The sequence below is a fragment of the Falco punctatus genome (genome assembly GCF_963210335.1).
Source record: "Falco punctatus genome assembly, chromosome: 5".
NCBI classification, from domain to species: Eukaryota; Metazoa; Chordata; class Aves; order Falconiformes; family Falconidae; genus Falco; species Falco punctatus.
This window is the reverse complement of record NC_137584.1, coordinates 80,563,243-80,583,491: the sequence shown is the minus strand read 5'-3', so window position 1 is coordinate 80,583,491 and position 20,249 is coordinate 80,563,243. Positions and strand designations below refer to the sequence as shown.

General features: G+C 39.8%; 1 protein-coding gene across 1 annotated transcript; it reads left to right on the top strand.

Annotated features, from left to right (window-relative positions):
• Window positions 1-1,174: 1,174 nt before the first annotated feature.
• RAB4A (RAB4A, member RAS oncogene family) lies at window positions 1,175-18,592 on the top strand. The gene is made up of 8 exons (XM_080388901.1): window positions 1,175-1,367; window positions 9,451-9,531; window positions 10,689-10,803; window positions 12,302-12,364; window positions 13,569-13,723; window positions 14,653-14,748; window positions 16,717-16,877; window positions 18,209-18,592. The coding sequence occupies exons 1-7, from the start codon at window positions 1,337-1,339 to the stop codon at window positions 16,830-16,832; spliced, it is 657 nt and encodes a 218-aa protein (XP_080245027.1). The 5' UTR covers window positions 1,175-1,336; the 3' UTR covers window positions 16,833-16,877; window positions 18,209-18,592.
• Window positions 18,593-20,249: the final 1,657 nt, after the last annotated feature.

Sequence of the window (20,249 nt, the reverse complement as noted above, 5' to 3'; positions counted from 1 at the left end):
TCTGTGAGGGGTTCTTGGTGCTGGCTCAGTGTCTCACCGATCAGAGATAGGAACTTAAAAGCTGACCGTAAATGGCTGGGCAAGGAGGTGGCTGGGACTGACAGAAGCAGTTTTTCCAACAGCTTGGGAGATGACAGAAAAGCAGAAAGAATGGGAAGTTGCGAGTTAAAAAGCTGGGAATAACAGAAGAGGAATTGTTGAAAGAACTGGCAGAAAGGAGAACGTGGGGGACATGCAGGAGGTATTGTCTGGGGAGGGAAAAGGTAGACAGGCTGTTGTGAGGGAGCCTTAGTGCCCCTTGCTGCCAGACTAACCAGGATCCCAGGGGAGTTAATAAGACATCAGATGAAGGGTAATATAAATGAGGTGGTGTTACATTCAAGAAGTTCATTCAACAATCTGACTATCTTGGAGGTAAGAAAAGCAACGGTGAAGTCAGGAGCACTGCAAACAGACCCAGATCCCTGTCAGGTTATGTACACCATGTCCCTTAGAGAGATTGCAGCCTTTGGCTGAAATGCTGGCCCATCGGTGGGGCAGGGGGACAGGTGCTATTTCAAAGAACCTGGGGTAGACATTTTAGAACTAAAGCTGGACAGTGGGATGCAGATTTCAGGAGGAACTGCCCCAGGGATGTTCTACACCAAGGAAAGAACGTGCTCACTAGCAGTAAAGTCAACTGGAATGAGCTCAGATCCAAGACAATTAAAACGTGCCAGACCCGGTAGTCGGGCAGGAGGGCCCTGCTCCCCGCAGCGGCCCCCCAGCGGCTACGCTCCTCAGGCAGAGCTGAGGGGAACTTCTTAACCGCACAAACACCATCAGCTGCCGAGCGGCGCGGAGTGTTCGGTGAGGGAGGGCTTTGCAACACCGACACGGCGGGCGCTGCCGCCTCACCTCACGGCCCGGGGTGAGGGGCGGGCGGTCACGTGAGCCGTGCCCGCGCCCCGACGGCTCTGCCCGCCCGCACGTGCGCCGTGTTGTGCTGACGGGCGCCAGCGGGAGGTAGGGGCCGGCCGCGAGCCGCCGCGCCTGCGCGGAGAGGCGGGGCTCCCCCCGCGACACCCCTCCCCCCCGTCACACCCCTCCCCCCCCCCCGTGTCACCCCCCTCCCCGTGACACCCCCCTCCCCGCGGTGGCGGGGGGCGTGGCGGGGGGCGCGGCGGGCTGGGCGCGCGTGCGCAGCGGGGGCGACTCTGGCGGGGCTGAGGCGGGCCGGGCCCGGTGGGCCGGTCGCTCGTCCGCTTCCCTGCCGGCCCGCCCGCTCGGCTCTGCCGGTCAGCGCCGTCCCCGGGCGGGGCGGGGCGGGGCAGGGGGGCGGGCTTACCGCTCCGGTATGTCGCAGACTGCCATGTCCGAGACCTACGGTAGGAACCGCGGGCGGGGCGGGCTGGGGGAATCCTCCTCTTCCTCCTCCCCGCCGGGGGAGCGGGTCTGGGCAGTCACCCCCTGAGGAGCGGGGGGGGGAGGGGGGTGCGGCGGGGCCGGTGTGGCGAGAGGAGCGTGCTGGCAGGCGGCGTCTGCCGGGGGTTTCTCTGCGCCGGGGGGTGTGCTTGTCCTTTTCTTATATATATATATTTTTTTTTTTTTTTTATTGTTATTATTCTTTTGCCTGTGAGTTGCCTGTACTGCAGTGCCCTCCCCCGTGCCCGGAGCGAACGCTTAGTGAGCGTTCAGGATTATCTTCCGCGGTGCGGAGGTGCTGGCTCGAAATTTAAGTGAAATCTGGCCGAGGGAACTTGGGCGGTACTTGTTACAGTCGGGTGGATCCCGAAGGGAAGGCGCAGTGCGTGTCCTCCGGGAGAAGCCGCACGTTTCTTTCCTTGGAGGTGGCGTTCCTTTGACGGTCAAGTTAGGATTTCGGGCCTCTTGCCTTAGGTGTGCGGGCATCAAAAAAAGCTGGTTGTGAGTTAGGCAAAAAGATCAGTGAGTATGTTCGTACGTCCCTGTGCTGGCCTGAATGTTTAACTACTGGTAGTAAAACACCCGAAGGAGTAAGTGAGGGTGCAGGCACACCCTGGCAGTGATTACACTGGAGCATCAAAGAGCAGTGAGCAGTCTGGAAAAGGTATTGCCGGCTAGGTGGAGGAGATGGGAAGTGACTGAATAGTATTAATTTCTCCTGTTGGTAACTTTGCTTGAAACAGCTCTGCTTGATTCAGTTTGGTTTTTCTCCCCTTTCCCTAACTTACACTTCTGTAATATTTTGCAGTATAAAAATGTCATCATACGTGTAAATGTAGTCAAAGTCCATGTGATAGGTTGTTGGAGAGTAAGACCAGAATTGAATACTGTGACAAACCCCCGCTGTCATTTTCTAGCTTTGTCTGTTGCAGCATCTTCAGTAGCTATTCAGACTTCAGAGCTGGACTTGCATCCTGTTGCTTTTAGTTAGTCTTGAAAATGAGGAATAGTTTGGATAATTAAAGCAAAATAGGACACAACAACTCTGCTAATGGTGAGGGAGGCTGGGGCGCCCATCAGAAGCTCTTACTAGTAGGCTAACTGACCCAATTGTTTCTGCTGTGTAAGTCAGTTTATTTTCAATGCTCTTGTCATCCGTGCTTAAAGCAGTGAACTAAGAGGCAAAATGAGACAAGAGTGTGGTGCAGCCCTGGAAGTGCAAACGTTAGGATATTAAGATCCAGCTTCTTTTTTCCGTACTTTCTTGAAACATATAACATTTATATGTAGAAACCAGAGGTGCGCTTTGTAGATCTAGATTTGAGTTTAAAGTAGTTCTTCATGCTCTGAACTCTTGTGAACAAGAACGGGGATCAGTTTGGCTGTGTTTATAGTAGGATTGGTGGTCTCTCTAAGCAGAGGGGTTGGTAGACAACCAGAGATGATAGAATTTTCAGTGATGTTCCTCTTTTGATGCTGTAACAGTAAGCAAGCTAAATAGATTATTATATCTTGAACAAGTACACTTCAACAATTTTTGCATCATTCCAGTGATGCAAAATAGTGATTGTAAGCCCACTGTAGCTGTTGATACTTTCTGATTGTTTTGGTATCCTAAGATAATTAAAATTGGAGAGTTTGCAGTTGTGGGTTGTTCCTTTTGTTTGTTTCATTCTGGTTTGGTATATTTCTCTTTCGAGTTTCAATGTTTCTTCTGTTCTTACACAAGCTACAAAAATTCTGAGCTAGAATACTTGAGAGTTCCAGGTTTTAGAGTAGATAGAAGAATAAAAACCAAGTTATAACGTTTAACAATGGCTATACCATCACTGACTAACAGTAATCAGTGTCTAATTTTGCAGTGTCCTGTCCATATATGTAGCAGCCCAATTGACAGTTCAAAGTAAACAGTATGATGTGATAAAATCATGGATCTTCCGCGCTTGATGAACTCTGCAATTTAGAGTGCTTGCTGTCCTAACGGTGTTTCTAACCAGCTGTTACAGGGATCATCAAGGACGGTAGAAGTATTAGGGGAGTTTCCCACTGGTGGCTGAGGTCAGTTGTTGCTGTATCGCCTCAGTGCTGGAATCCCTGTATCTTCTGCCCTTGTAGATGCTTATTCATGAGTTGGATTTTTCATCTTATCACCTGGATTATGAGCCGTTCTGATTATGTAACCTCAAGCTTTTCATCCTGTATGGATAGGCTCAGGAAAGCGGTTGGTGGTTTGTCTGACTTTTATATGACTTTAATTTTGCTGTGATGTTTCACCTTTTCCCTTTGAAAGGAGGGAATTTTTTTCTGATATTTTTCTCGATCCATGAGAAACAAAGAGCCTTTCCTCTGGTCTGCCCTTTCTGCCTATCATACTTCATTACCCACCTCAGTTAATTTACATGTCTCTTCCTGTTGGGTCTTTTTTTCCTGCCTGAGTTCTTTTCTCTGTGTCAGATTGTCTGCTTTGAAGCTTTTCTGTTCACCTGTTTTTCCCAAGTCTTTTTGTCCCTACTGTGATTCTTGTCTCTTCCCGCTTCAAATCAGCTTCTGTAGCCTCTCACTAAATTCTTTGTTCGCAATCCATATTTTCTCTCCTGTGGATCTATTTCATCAGTTGTATATCTTCTGCTCTTAGCTTTCCGATCTGTTTATCGCTTTCCTATGTGATCAATTCATTTCACTTATAAAGTGCCAAAACAAACCAATCGTGAATAAAAAAAAAAAAGTCTGTGAATTAGAGACTGAGTTTAGAAAGAATGTTTCACTGCTGCTTTTGGGAGAGGAAGGTCATTCTTTAAAAAGTTACCTGGTAACATTGGAAACAAATCTCTTATTCATAGGAAAATCATTTTAACTCAAATTTTCTGATATTCAGTGGCCTCTCTATGGACAGGTGCTGTATAACAACACATGGATGCTTTCTGCTTCCAGTTGCAAAATGCTATCAGTTTTATGTTATGGGAAATATAGACTGACATAAAAGTAGCTTACCCTTATAGGTAAATGCAAAGCAACCTTTGGATTTTAAATGGTAGAAGGATAGAAGAAAGGTGGTAGTACCTTTGAGTAAACATGATAAGTAAGATTCCAGTCAAATCTCTTCAGTCCTTACTTCCCTCTATTTTTTCCACCAGTATCTACTACTCACAGTCTGGTCACATTGGTTTATCAATCTCTGTTGTTGTCAGAGAATGTGTAGTCTTTCTGTCCATTTAAAAGTACTCCTTTTTGGTCTGGACAACTTGATTCGTCCTTTTCTCCCCGTCTCACCCCCCTTAACTGATGGTCTCTGCATTTATCACCCTGGCCTTTGGTTTATTTCAAATCTGATTTTATTGCTTAGAGGGCATAGCTCTTTTGCTTGTCAGATGTTCCCTCTTTCAAGCATTCATTATGCAAATTGGAATAGAGCCAGGCTTATCTGTTCTACCTGTTTATCTTGCTAACTCTTACTGCTAGAGAAAGGAGTAAGCTGGGGGAACAGGTCCTCTTGTCTCTTATTTAGAGGCAGCGTATGCCAGTAGGAATGTTTCAGAACACTTTTCCCTTTTGCAGACTTGTGCAAAATAGAAAATGAGAAACTATGAGAAGACTTCTTCATGGCGTGAATTAGAGTTTCCAAAGGGTCAGCATTAATGAATATAAGTTCTACTCATCAAGGAGTTAGAAGACAAAACAAACTGAGATTGAGGATATAATTGGGGGGTTTTTTCCCCTTCTGTATTAGCAAGCATATAAGAAAAAATTCAGTCCAGAGTACATTTTAAAGACTAAGCTGTAGTAGCTCAGAAGCTGTTCTGTTATTCCTTCTGCTGGAATAAACTTCGGTCAAAGGAGGAGGTTGCATGTCCGGGGGTGGTTTCCACATCAGCCATCTGTTTTTGCTGGTACTTGAGTCAAAGCCCGCAATTGTCTCCTCCTTTCCCCTCGGCTCCCCACCCCATCCCACCCACGTGTGGTTTAGCAGCTGATGCATCTTTGGGATGGAGCCACAGTTTTACTCCTTTTCACCTATGCTAGAAAACAAGTTTTGTTCCCTGTACCCCCTACCCAGTTTGGGATCAGGTGATGCATGTAGCTCACAGAGGGGAGTAAGTTGATTATTTACATTGTCTTATTTGCTTAAACAGCCATGCTATCCTATTTTTCATCTCTCTGTGCTTTCTCTAGTACAGGTCTTGTAACCCTTTTTTCCTTTTGGCACAGAGTTCAGTTTTCATCCCAAATCTTTCCTGTATAATGATGATCATCTTTACAGGCAAAGTACTTGAGCTTTTCTAGACCTTTTCAGTAGCCAGTGTGGTAGCAAGGATTTGTAACATCTGAATGATGTTGCTTTTCAGCTTTTCCGTGAAGAAGGATCAACAGGATTCAAAAGAAAAACTTCTCTAGGGTGACAGCCTTGGCAGCTAACTGGAATGTTGGAGCTCAGAGCTGCTTTGTCAATCACAAAAAAAAAAGGCCAAAGAAAAAAAAAAAGCTATGAAATTAAGTGACTTGACTTCTATGGGAAGAGGAGAAGAGGACACCAAAAAGAAAAACTACAGCAATTAAGCAGTAGTGAAGCACTAGAATATGAGTTGCATTTGGTGAAATTGCAAAGAATGAATATATAAAAGTTTTTCCCAAGTGTGAGTGCGCAGTGATGTTATAGCTGGGCTAAAAGAAGCTGCCCAATCTCAGCAGGTTTCTGCATTACCTAACTGTGCTAAACTTTTAGATACATCTGCAGAGTTCAAAGAGAAGATATTTCATGTCCTAAATAAAAAGTTATAAAAATGTAATTGATGTGCTTCCCTTTATCATACAGTATGACATTATAAGAAAGAAATTTCAGAATAACAAAATGAAGAATATTCTCCCTGTTCTTACCTGGTATTACCTTACTTATTAATATGCTAGGCTGTGAACTTCAAAATTTGTTAAATATGGATATTTGAGACTTTTGGTATTGGCAAATCCTTTTGGTTTTTTGTCCTTCCTTGCAGTTGATTAAATGTGCAAGGTATTCCATATTTCCTGAAATGTGTTATCCAGTCCTTGTGGATAAACCGTTAACTTAAGTCCAGAAGCCTTTTGCTGTTTTGAACAATTAATATAAAATTGGAGTGTAAACTGATGGAAGCACTGTTACATTTGTGAATGTGACTTTTAAAGTGTCATTTAGAGTCTACCTGTGTTTGGAAACATTGCTGCCGCCTTTGGTGCAGAAAGATTTTTATTTTTGAATGATAAAATTTTGATATGGTAGAATAAAACACATTTCTCTTACTTTCATACAGTAAACAAGTGAATTTTAACTGCAGCTTCAAGTTTCACCTTAGAACACCCGTTTGCTATTTTGTCAGAGGGAAATAATGGGGTTTTGTCTACTAAGTGTATTGAATGGGCATTTAAGTGATGTATTTGTAAGAAAGATTCCCTTTTAAAGTTGTCTGGCAAATAGAATCTTGGTAGGAATTGAGTCTATTAGAAAGTGCTGCTAGAGTATGCTCTCAGTTTAAAGACACGAATATAAAATCCCTAAATAGCACTCTTGCTTTCAGAGCGAAATATAAAGCAACTCCACTTAAAACACCTCAGGAAAACTACGCTGCTGTTGTGAAGCTGTTCTGGATCTGTCCCTGACAGTGACACCGTTGTCTCAGTTTCTTGCTGGCCTCCAGCCTGTCTGCACAGAACAGAGCAGTGTGTTAGATTTGCTGTTCATCATGGGTTTGGGGTTGCACAAGTACAGCGTCATGAGCTGTGTTTAACAACCAGCACTCACAGTTACAGAGCACATTAGCACAGGAATACAGTTTTGTTTTTCTTCTTTTCCTGGTTTAGTTTGGAAGTAGCTGTTACACTACGGTCAATAACCTTCCTTTGAAAAAAGGAAGGTAGACGTGATTTTTGTAGTTGTTTTTAACAAGAAAGTCTAACAAACAGCATTCACTGGGTACAGAGGAGAACCAGTTTTAACTGGATTTTAGATTTACTTTTTGAAAAACTGCAGAGACCAAAACCAGATTATTTCCATTGTGACTATGTCTCAGAACATCTTGCTTTTTGAGGAACTCTCTGAAAGTGGTAAAAACAGTGAGATTACACCCACCCACAGAAGTTTAAATATGCAAAAAGGTACACAAGACAGCTAACTAGTGATACTGGGTCCATTAAAAGAGAAACTTGGCTTGCTTTCAGAGATGAATTCTTTCTTAACCTAACGCTTTGGGGCTATTGGTGATATCTGCATTTCATACTAACAGTGAAGGTTTGGTAAACGAAGCATTCTCAGCTTCAGCACCTTTTGCAGTTGAGATGACATGAAGGGCCCTTCTTCACAGAAGATAACATACAAAATTTTCACAACCTGAAGCAAAATCCTTTTTGTAACTTATTTTTTCCATCCAGAAAGCATGAGCAGCTGAGTGGGGGTGTGAAGAATGTGTTTGGAACAGAATGTCTTGAGCATCTAAATGGTCATATTTGTGAGCACGAAACAGCAATCTCTTTCTGAGAAGGGTAGAATACAGAATCTATACCAAGCCTGTTAAAACACTTGAGACGAGAAAAATCATGCAAAGGTAAAATGTAAAAAAGCAAAAATCCTTAGTAAAACACTACCTCACTTTAAATATGAATGAAATTTGGAAGACAGGTGAAGACAAAAAAGGATGGTGGACATTCCCAGGGCTCATAGGCCTCTGTTCTCATTGATTTCGTCAGTGGGAGTTTTGTTACCATATGAGAAACTTGCTTATTGCTTTTACCATTGCTAGAGGGTGTTTATGAAGTACCGTAACAAATAACAATTCCTGCATGAAATGATATGAGCAGGTAGATTTGTGTGCATGTTAATTCAATTTGCAAAACTAGACTCAAACAAACTTCCGATAGCGATGTATCAGTGCTTTGACTTGCTTAGCATAGTCTATTTTATATTTCTTTTCTGCCATCCCTGGGGCAGTATCTATGTAACCCATCTGACAGCTCTGAACACTGGTAATGAAATTCATGTTAAGTTTTTATTTTTGTTGATATTGCAAACCTAATCCTTTTCATCACATGCTTACCTGATGTCTTCTGGAGACCTGCTATGTTCATAGGAAAAACTGTACAATAAAGTTGTAAAGGTGACTGTAAAGAAAACTGCTGGTGGTAGAAAAATACATAGTGGATCCTGGGTGAACTGTAAAGGTTGCCTTGTTTGCTATATATTAGGGGAAGGAATTGTAAACCTTCTAATCACAGTTTATCAGTGTATATGTTTGAGAGGGGTAAGACAAGGAAGCTTTCTTCAGTCTTTAGCCAAACCGAAAGCAGATCTGAGAAGGTAGTATTAAAGCATTATATGTAGCGGTTGAAATAATACAAATGGACCATAAATCTTGAATATATGTATTACTAATGCACACTGATGTAAATGGCTCATAAATGGGTAAAGTACCAGAAGTATCTGTATCTTCATTTACCCTGTGGAGGAAATGTGAAAGCAGGCATTCCAGAATAAAAATTACTTCTTGCCTGTAAATTCTGTAGAAAAATATTGTAGGTGTTCTAGCTTTACAAGTATTAAAACAGAGTTTTAAGCAGTTAATATAGAGAAGTTCAAATCAATGTGAATAAAAATTTTAAAAAATATTTAGAAGTACCAAAACATACAGATGTAAAGAAACAACATCATTATATAGGAAGTTTGTACTGACTGTAGTTAATGCCTTACATACCTTTAAAACAGGTTACTGGAATACAAGTCAGCTATATACCTGTAATTCAGCGTATTTTAACTTAATTCAGATTCAGCCATTTCCATCTCTTCTTGTCATTCTTGTATCTCCATAAAGAGATAGCATTCTTAGCTCTTACTTTGTAACGTCGCTATTGAATGCACCGGGTTATTCTTCAGTTTTATTGTTATTTTGTTGATTTTGTCATCTGTTCCCTTCTCTTTGAAATAACAGCTACTAGAGAATAGCTAGCTTGTGTACTTGGTCTTGTGGAAAAAAATGTGAGTGCATACTAAAATTCAGCCGTTTCTTTTTTTTGTCTTTCAATCTTCAGATTTCCTGTTTAAGTTCTTGGTCATAGGAAATGCTGGCACTGGAAAATCCTGTTTACTGCACCAGTTTATTGAAAAGAAATGTAAGTATATGTGAGCACAGTAGGAGTCTCCATTGCTTTGTACCACAGATGAAGGCTCTCCTTCATGGGTGTTTATTCTTTGTATGGAAGTTCCCCTAATTCTCTTATTTGTTTAGATGGGGATTTTGACTGAGAAATGTGTCCAGAACCGTACTGTAAATCTTTGTTGCTCACTGTTTGCCTCCAATCAAAAGCCTGATATTGAGCAGTATTCTTTATTATTCTTAAATAAATATAACAGGATGTCGATGAAAATACAGACTTACTTTTAGTGAGAGTTGTGTCTTGCAACTGTAAGCTTTCCTAGGTATAGAGACTTGAATCTTTTAGAAAAAATACCGAACAGATGAAAGAAAAGTTGAATTGCTTGGTTCTGTTTAGAACCTGTAGTCTCTTTCTAAATAGACATTCAGTGTTCTTTGATAAGGACTGTGCTCTATGATGAGTACTGGCAGAGACTCAATTGTAAATTTAGAGATAAACAGATGATATAAAAGAAAATTCCATGTTGGGTAGTGCATTTAGCATCATGATTTAACAAAAATAATACGCGTTTAGAAGCCTTCTTACCTTGCTCAACCAAATGTTAATTCACCTTATCTCTCAAGGAATAATTTTATGTGTAAACACTAAGGAACATGGCAACGTTTCTAGGATTGAGCTTGAACTGTGTCCTTGCTTCTAGTAAGGGCAGTTGTCTGTTGCTGATAATCTGTGATATCAACAGTGTACATAGAGCAAGTATCATAACTTTGCGCTTTAAAGAAGTAGCTTTTGCTTATTCATGTCTTTTTGTGCTCTGCTTTTCCATGAATTTAAATTTTAAATTGCACACAATTGGTAAAAAAGTGTACAAATGTTATCTTGCTATTTATTAATGTGAACGGGGAATGAGTTGATTAAGGCAAGTGTTTCTAGTAGTAATTTTGAATTGAATAAGCTGTTCAAAAACTGTAAGTTTTCAAAATAAATAATTCAAAAATTTATTTCTGCATGGTGGCAGCAGACATGAGCGGCACTGAATATGATGATTCAGGAAACAGTTTGTAAGTTGAACACTGGGGAGTTTCAATTACACTTAAATTGGACTATGTGAAAACTAGTTATTCACTCTATATAGTCTCCAAATAAGTCTTGTTTTTATTTCTTTTTTGTAGTCAAAGATGACTCAAATCATACTATAGGAGTGGAATTTGGTTCAAAGATCATAAATGTTGGTGGCAAGTATGTAAAATTGCAGATATGGGATACAGCTGGACAAGAGAGATTCAGGTACCCTTTTCAGTCCTCGTATTAAGTGTTGTTAAATTGTTCCTGTGGGTGTTGGGTATTATCCCTGCGTTTAAGTAGGCATAGTTTCTTGGTCAGTGGAATTGTTAGTCTACTTTCATATTACTAACTAGGTCAGGTCTTACAACTTGGACGTAGTGACAGAGATCCACTGATTCCAGTAAAGCAGTGCTGCCTTGCAGGATTGGAGATTCTGCCCTTTCTTTCATTGGGTATTTTCTGTGATAGTTAAGGTGTACGCGTAGAATATATGGCTAAAAGTTTGTTCCCTAGCCAAACTCAGAATAGTTTTTTAACTAAATGTGTGTGCTTAACGCTGTTTAGAAGACCTTCTATTGGTTGGAATAAATAAATGCCAGGAGGTTGTAAGCTGTTCAAAATCTGCATGAGAGCAATTTTGTAGTATAATACTATTTTATTAAAAGGGGGAAACAATCAGTTGTCAAGTTCACTTGGCTAAATACACTTCTAGAAAGACCAAGATCTCTTAATTTTCTTAAAGAAAAAGCAATGTATTTGTCAGCTTAGAACCACCTATGTATTTTTAGTGCTGTATTTTAACTGTGTCATACATCTGAGGCATAGATCAAACTCAGTAAATATCTAATGTATTCCTGAGTATATTCACCATCAAATAGCACATAATTTAAAAAATATTTTTAGGGAGTGGGGTGTGGAGGGGAGGTTTCTTTGGTTTGGGGTGGGGAGGCAGTGGTTAACAAAGGTGAGTATGGTGGTAGAAGTCTGAGTAATAGGCAGCAAGCCAGGTAAATCTTCTATTAGGCAAGCTCTTTGGAGAATCCGTGACCACGTAAAGCTGGGCGGTAGTCTCCATTAATGAGATCTCTTCAGTGCGTTGGCCAGATACCCTGAGGTTCTGAGGAGCTTGGAGGCTGTGTACTTTCAGAGGCTTGTGCAAATTCTGCTCATTCAAGTTCAAATTGTTCACAGATGTGCAAGTCTTTTTTTCTGTTGCTTTTTATAATTTGTCTAATTCTTTTCTTTTTAAGGCTGATCACACCTCTATGTACTTAGCAGGTGGTTTTTTTTCTGCTTCCTCTGCCTTTTGAAGGAGGCTTTGCTTTGGTTTGCTTGCCTCCTTTTCAACTTAAGGAGTCTTAAATTGTTCAATTACAGCTAATTTTCTCATTCTTTTCTCACTGTTGAGATTTCAAACATAAATTAATTACGTGGGTTTCATGCCACAGAAACCACCATCAGCTCCCAGTTCTGTATCAGGCCATACAGTATGATACGAACTTTGAGAATCCCTGTACAGCTGTATTTAGTGAAAGTGCTTTGTCAGAAGTCTAGTTGTAAATAATCTGCTGCTGCACAGCTGATAATGTTGTCTTAAAAACACATTTTATTTTAATTATGTAAATGATAATTATGGTTCATAATATAGATTGCATTATATTAATACAGATTTGAAACAATGAAAATATTACAGAAATGTGTATTTTTAATTCCATTTCAGGTCTGTAACAAGGAGTTACTATAGAGGAGCTGCAGGTGCTTTGCTTGTCTACGATATAACCAGGTGAGAAAGCTAGCAACTCTTTTGCTTATAGACTACCAGATACAATTAATGTATAGTGATTCCTCCCCAAGTACATAATTCTCTAAAGGAGAATGGGCAGGAAGAAAAGAAAATAAGTATAAAAAGTACTTCTGTTTTAGTGCGTATTTAAATTGTAGAACTTGCTTATATGAGATATTGTGAATGTCGTAAACATAAATGGTCTCAAAGGGTTAGACAAATGCATGGGAGTTGGCCCACCAGCAGCTGGTCTAATCGTGGTGGACTCCATACAACCACTTGCAACAGAAACTAAGAGCAGACTTTAGCCACTTCTAATGAAGGTGGTACACCCCTATTTGTGGAAACAGCTTATTAGTATGCTGGTATAACAGGTCATCCTCTGGAAAAGCTAGCATAGGTAGGGCTATGTATAGTAGCCCAAAATTCTGTTCATCTCTGCATCTTTTTAAAATTTTAATATTATAGGCAGCCAACAGAATACCTTACCATTACACATTTCTGCATTTATTCCTGGCCACCATTGACTGATACTTGTCAATCAGTTTTGTGTTGGTCAATGGTGATTTGCTAGTTCTGTTGCCTTTTGTCTCATGAGCGGACTGTTCTCCTCTGAGCAGTCTCTGAAATCTGTGTTTTGTGCTTAAGGTCAGTTGGACTCACCTGGCAGTCTTGCTGCTTGCAGGCTTTATCTGTCACCACCACTGCAATGGCTAATGGTGTGTGCTGGGTATCTGCCTGTGATATTACTGGTCTTGACACAAACGTGAACATTCAGAAATACAATTCTACACAAGCATAGTAGATTCTTACAATCCCACCTGAAACTTAAGTAGCGGTTGCATTTCACATTAAACAATAACTCATTCTGTTATCCCAAAATTTCATGCACAAAGGGCTGAAACTAGATTAGTGCTTAAAATTTTAGTTTTTCACATTAACAGGTTATGTTATAATTGTGTGTATTTATTTATTGTGGTTGATTTAATTTTGCTTTTTAAAAACTAAGTTTTTAAGTAGTTTCATGAAGGAACTTGATACTCTTCCCAGTTCATAGCTGGCATATTGAGATCGTAGGTGACTTGCCTGGCTAGCAGCAGTTTGTTGTTTGCCACAAATACAAATTTGCCTTTTGAGTTTTAGTACAGTGATCTGTTCACAAGAAACAAATGTGTTCTAATAAAGGATGTAATTTTCTACATAGCCGGGAAACCTACAATGCGCTTACAAATTGGTTGACGGATGCAAGAATGTTAGCAAGTCAAAATATTGTGATAATACTGTGTGGAAACAAAAAGGATCTTGATGCAGATCGTGAAGTTACCTTTTTAGAAGCATCCCGGTTTGCACAAGAAAATGGTAAGTAGTACAAAATCCTCATGTAGCATTCAAAGGTGCTTAATACTTAAAATAATTTAAATTTTTGTGCAGTTCGAGAGTACTTTGCCCACAGTACTTTGTCAAGTATCTATAGAAAGGAGAATTCTGTCAGTATGTGAGGCACAGAGAGAGGATAGTGCCTGCAGTGAAAACTACATGTACTGTTTTAAGTCTCATTATTAGTGATTCTTACAGTCGCAGCTGCTACTGAAAGAATACCTTCTGTGTGGAGATCTGTTCCCTAGGAAATGTTAATACAACTTCAGGTGTTGCCTTGCCTCCAAAGGGCTGAGCACAATTTCCTAGTTTTCAGCATCTTACAGATTCTATGGATCATAGACAAGGTTGGATGGGCTGTGCTGCTGTTGGAACCAATGAGTTTTACTCATGGGAAACTGAGTTCAGTGCATGGCGTGAGTCCAGAGGACCATTACCTGGTCTATTTATTAATAGTATTCAGAATTTTCAGTCTGAGGACACATTTCTGTGGTAGCTAAAACTAATCTTAGTCTGAGCTTCTGTGCTGCAGTCCTGCCATCAGTAAAACCTGATTTTTACTTTTATAAATAAATCACAGATAAAATTTTCTACCAACTGTTGCTACGGGCTGTCCTTTTGCATATAACTTTCTATTAGTGGGAAACTATGAAGTTCTTTGTCTTCATGTGCTATTTTGCAGCTCAGACCAGGTTATTATCTTTGGATTCCAACCTTCTAGGATTAATATATAAATTTCAGAGGAAGTTTTTTTGTGGTTTTGCTATCAAAAGCAGATTTTTCTGGACCATACTATTTGACAATAGTTCTCCTTAAGAAAATTTTGACTGTTCCTAGCTTTCTTGCTTTGAATTACTATGTCAGATACTCCAGACTTCATTTGAGATTGTTTTTTCTGGTGTCAAATGCAGAGCTGATGTTCTTGGAAACAAGTGCATTAACAGGGGAAAATGTTGAAGAGGCCTTTGTACAGTGTGCAAGAAAAATACTCAATAAAATTGAATCAGGTAAATTGAGATTTTTTATTTTTTTTTCCCTGAAAACTAAAAGTACATGTGGAAAGATCGCCATTCAAAGTTCTCGAATAGAATTAACCCTAAGAACCAAAATTTCATTGCAGTAAAATAACCCATCTTCTTTGAAGCTGCTTCCTGTATGTTTTAATAGGAATGGATGTCTAAGTCAGGTCTGTATACCTAAAAAGGGGAGAGAGTGAATTACAGATATTTTTACAGTGTTTACCTTAACAGTCAGTTCTGAGTGTAGGCTGTGCATTTTGTGGGTTGCTATGTCCCTACAAATATCAAGCCTGACGTGAGACAGTTTTAGCAATGCGGAATAAAAACCTCTTATCAGGGCAGACTTTTAATTCTGCTTCTCATATATAGCAGGAAATACACTGAAGGGAACTTCAACAGTAATACTGAAAATTTCAGGGATGTTTCCTAGCAACTGTGTTTCTCTGAAGTGACCTTCCTACCTCTGAGTTGAAACCATTTTGACTTTTGCAGATCAAGAAATATACGAAAGCTTCTCAGCACAAGTGGGCAGGTTTCTGCTGGAGACAGGCTCCTAAGTGTTAGGTGTCATTACAGCTAATTTGCATTCCAGTTTTCCTCTCTTAGCTTCTAGCTGTTTGATATCTTCAAAGTTTTAAGTATTGGCCGTGTTGGAAAGTCTGTCTCAGAGTAATTGTTTATTTTGAATGCCAAACACAAATTTTTGGATTATAAGAATATGGTATTTTCATATGAGTTTCCTGATCAATGCACCAAATCAATGCCAAACAGCAGCTTTCATTTTAAACAAACAAACAAAAAAAAACCAAACAAAAAAGCAAAGTATAGCTTGTTTTTCATGATACTGATGTAAAGAGGCATTACCGCAACAGAAGTAAGTCCTGTTTTCTGTGAGCTGCTCCTGTTGTCTTTGTGCCAGCACACATACATTGAATCATGGAAAAAGTGGGACAGGAAAGAACCTATGGAGGTCTCTGGTGTAGCCTCCTCTTTAAAGCATGTTCAGGTTCAAAGTGAGAGCAAGTTGCCAGGGGCTTATCAGGGCACATTTTGAGATGTTGGAGGAACAGAGATTCCACAGCCCGTCTGAGCAACATGTTCCAGCACTAAGCGGTTGCTGCTATATACCTAGTCAGTCCCCAGCCGGTACCAGTGCTTGGGCTTGTTCCATCACAGTTGCAGAGCTCTGCAGTTGTAGCTGCTGAATTTCATGATATTCCTGCTGGCCTCTGGCTCAGCCAAGGCCTTTTCTTAATGGCAGCCCAACCCTTGACCTGTCAGCTGGTCCCCTCAACATGGTGTCATTTGCTAACTTACAGAGGGCTCACATGTGCACAGTGAACCTGAGTGAGTGATCTGAATTATTCAGAGGGATTCTTTGTTTTGTTTTGTTTTTTTTTTGTTGTGGGGGCTTTTTTTCCAGCCTAAATGTTTCTAATCTTGGCCAGTAAAACCTACAGCCGTAAGAACACTTCTGAAGACACGGGGTATGGCAGAAATGGGTACCAGAAGCAGGGAATCATTTCCTCTGGGGGAGTGCTTTATGGAATCCTGCTGTCAGATTGATCCATTTTTGTTTGGCTCAGTATCTACAATATTACTATCTTTGCATATTAGTCTCTGAAAGCAGGTGTATTTTAACAGCATTCACAGAAGACATTTTGGACATTTCCTTTGTTAGAAGTAGTTAGTGCAAATACATTTCTTGTTGCAGCCTAACTCAGAGACAAATTGCTTTGTCATTATGACTAAGGGTACATGGTTGAAATTAGAGAATAAAATGGTACAGGTTTGGAATTGCCTGAAAGTAAACAGAATTGTGGTAGATCTCTCCATAACTAGAGCAGAATATTTACTCCATTTAAAACTGCATTTTTTATCTAATGTTGTCAGTTACATCAAAATGTATTGTTTGCACATGATCCATCCTCTTGTGACCATTTTGTTTCTCATCAGGAGAACTGGATCCAGAAAGAATGGGCTCAGGTATTCAGTATGGAGATGCTGCCTTGAGACAGCTGAGGTCACCACGTAGAGCACAAGCACAAAGTGCTCAAGAATGTGGGTGTTAAAGAAACAAAACACAAAAGCCCAAATACTTCCTTTAGATATGGAAGGTAAGGTTACAAAAATCTCAGGGTGTTGGATAAATTACTGTGTTTCATAAATGTGCTGTATTGAGAGCTTGGCTTTTTCACAGTTAGCCTGTAAAGGAACGTAGAATCTAGTGAAATAATGCACAGTAGAATGGATGGGGTTTTTTATACTTTTGATTTTTTTATTCTACCGTCTGCCCACTAAAGCAAGACTACTGCTCTTAATGAAGTATTTCTAGATCTTTGCTTCTTCTGAGTAATGCTGTGGAAAACATCTTAAAATTCTGCATTCCTGAAATGCCTTATAGCCCTAATAGTTCCCTAATGCACTGTAGGGAAGGTGAATCATTTGTGTTGTATCGTGGACAAGTATTACTAGAAATGAGAATTCACAAAATGTATGGTGCAGTGTCTTGTCCAAAGCTATTATATAGTCTTTTCTGAAAATACGAAGTTTAAAAGCTAAGACTTGAGAACTACAAATAATACTGGATTTAAAACCTCTACTGACTTTTTTTTCCTACCTAAAAGAAGTCTGAGGTAGTTTTGATTCCTTTCTGCTATGAGCAGAATTGTGAACAAGAGAATAGTAGTATTTGCTGCTTAGGCAGTGTTGTCATCTTAACAAAGCTCTTCTAGGGCTGTTGCATCCTGTGGAAAGGGTGTGCAGTCTTCTAAAAGTCTTCCAAAGATGTTCTTCAGAGAAAGTGAGGAACAGATTTTTCCCTTTAGCAGTGGTAGGGGAAGAGATGTAAGTCATGTTACCTACTTCTAAATACAGCTTGGTGGTTAGTCTTTCTTATAAACAATTGTCCTTAAGACACTTCTCTGTTCATGGATTTTACTTCTTGCAGTATGTAAGTGGCTCCTGGGGCAGTCCTTTCTCCCTGTGTAGTTAATTATTCTGATATAATTAATCCTTATTCCTCTAATACAAGAACTGTGATACCAAATTAAACAAGTACCACAGACATAGTTATTGCATCATTTTTACTGTATTAAATTTTCTTATCAGTTTGAGCAGTGCACACCAGCAGAAGCTTTACAGAATGTTAAATAAGGCGGCATACAATTCTACATTCTCATAATTTGTTCTGTATTTCAGGAGCTTGGCTCCCAATTAAAGCTCAGAATTTTAAATAATGGATAGGAATCCTTAAACTGCTTTCCTCCTTTATTTTCCTCTTATAAAATATCATCCTTCAACTAAGAGACTGCTGGAAAAGCACATTAATTTAGTTCAGCTCTGGTCTGGCTCCACAGGAGTGAATATTTACTGATCTTACTTCAGGACCTGAGTTTCCAGATTGATCTGATGTAGGTAATTGATGGTGGTCTTGTGTGTTTTACAGCTGTCCTTGCAAATGGTGTTTGAAGAAACAGAAAAGCTTGAAGGCTATGCAGTTCTTAAAAACACTTTCCCGCTATCTACAAACAGAACAGACCACTGCTGACAGAAAGGTGTTTCATGTGGTGTGGGGCAGGAATGTTCACATGACACAAAAGTCTGCAAAGTGAACTTGATAATTTGGTGGACAATATTAAGACATACCTGTATGTAAACATTTTCCATTACCTATTTTTGTTCTTTCACCTCTAGTTTAAAGCATTGCTATATACTGTAAATAATGTAACAGTAAATTTACAAAGCATGGTATACTTACGTATGCTGATAGTGTTGCACTACAAGCAGTTTAATATTTTATTTTTTTATCATATAAACAAATTTAACTGAGGTAGGCTTTGTCATGTTTGTTTGCCGCACAATAGTTTATATTTATGACCTGAATTATAAAACCACTGGCACTGTTGGTGAGGGGTGGTTGTTTTATTTTTTTCTTATTTAGCTTGCCACATTATAACAAGATGTTGACATGACTGATTTTCAACATGTGGTTAGGACCCACAGTTATATTTACTAATATGACAACTTGGAAAAGTAATTTTTGTTGACATTCACATATCCTGTTTTATCACAGTTCTTAAATAATTTCTGAAGCTCTTTTATCAAAGTTCAAAAGTTTTGAAAAAATAGGTTTGAAGTCTCTCAAATGGCTGTTGACTGACTTGGATTTTTTTCTCGGTCCTGATGTTTTGTATAGCACTGGCATCATGAAGGTGGAATGTGTATGTGAACAGAAAATGTGCATCATCTGTGTATGTTGTAATTCTAGGGCAGGGCCATGGGCTTGTGGAGAGTTACCACAGCAGGAGTTCTCCTAACCTTTCATCACGGAGCGATCAGCTGTGAATATATATGATCTCTGTTGAAGCACACCTGGTGAAGTAGTGCTGCACCCCGGTGGGTGGTTCTAAAATAGCCTGAGTGTATGAAATCTAAAATACTAATTTCTTAAAAATTCATTAAGTTCAAAAACTTTAATTTTAAAGTTAGGCTTTAAAACTAGGAATTTACAGTCTGTCTTGCTGGAGCTTTGCCTTTGAACTTCATGTGAGTCCATTATACATATTGCCCCCAGGAGACTTGTGGAAAGGGAAAGGGAAAACCCAGGCATACTACTTAAGGAGTTCTTTCTTCCTGTGAAACTCAATGGGAATTTCAGCCTTGGTACTGATTCCTGCCCCCTGCCCCTCCCCATGTAAAAAAACAATTCAGACTTTCTTTCCTGCCCTCTCTTTATTGTGGGGAACAGGCATGGGGCAAGAGACTAGGAATCTCGTCTTCATTCCTCAGCTGGAGACAGAAGAGACTTGCAACGTGTCTAAATATTGTGTATTGTTTTCACAGTGCTGTGACATCTGATCAGGTAAGAAACCCGTGGCTATTGCTTTGCCAGACAAGCAGCTGCAGAACTAAGCTCGTGTTTCTGGAGGTAGCTGAATTCTCCCAGTTCAGAGGGACAATTTCACTTGTACTGATGAGAATCACTGGTGACATCTTTACTTAGTTACACGCGTAATTGAATGTCTCCTTGGAAAACACAAAATAATTCATTTGGTCAGAACTCAGTACTAAAATTCCAAGGTCAAACATGCTTTATTATTTTCTATATATGAGTATTTTCTATTTAAGGGTTACTTGTCAAGTGCATGTTTAAAAACTAAACCAGAAAACTGAACTTAACTGTGTAATTCAAAGGGCAGTTAAAGCACGAGAGCAAAACAAGAATGCTACCCAGAGGTATGCCATCATTTATGCAATTAGAGTTGTGTTTAAAACTATGCCCTTTGTCCTGGTATTTTTGGTTCAAATGAATGCTTATATGAAAACTATATACCTTAGGTCATCTCTGAATTAAAAGGAGATGAGTTTGGTCTGTACTTGAAAAGCCTGTGGACCCAACAGCCTAAGTTGTTTGTATCTCTCCAAGGTTATATTTAAGATTTGATTTGCTACCTAACTAACAGCATTTATTTCCAAGGAGTATCTTC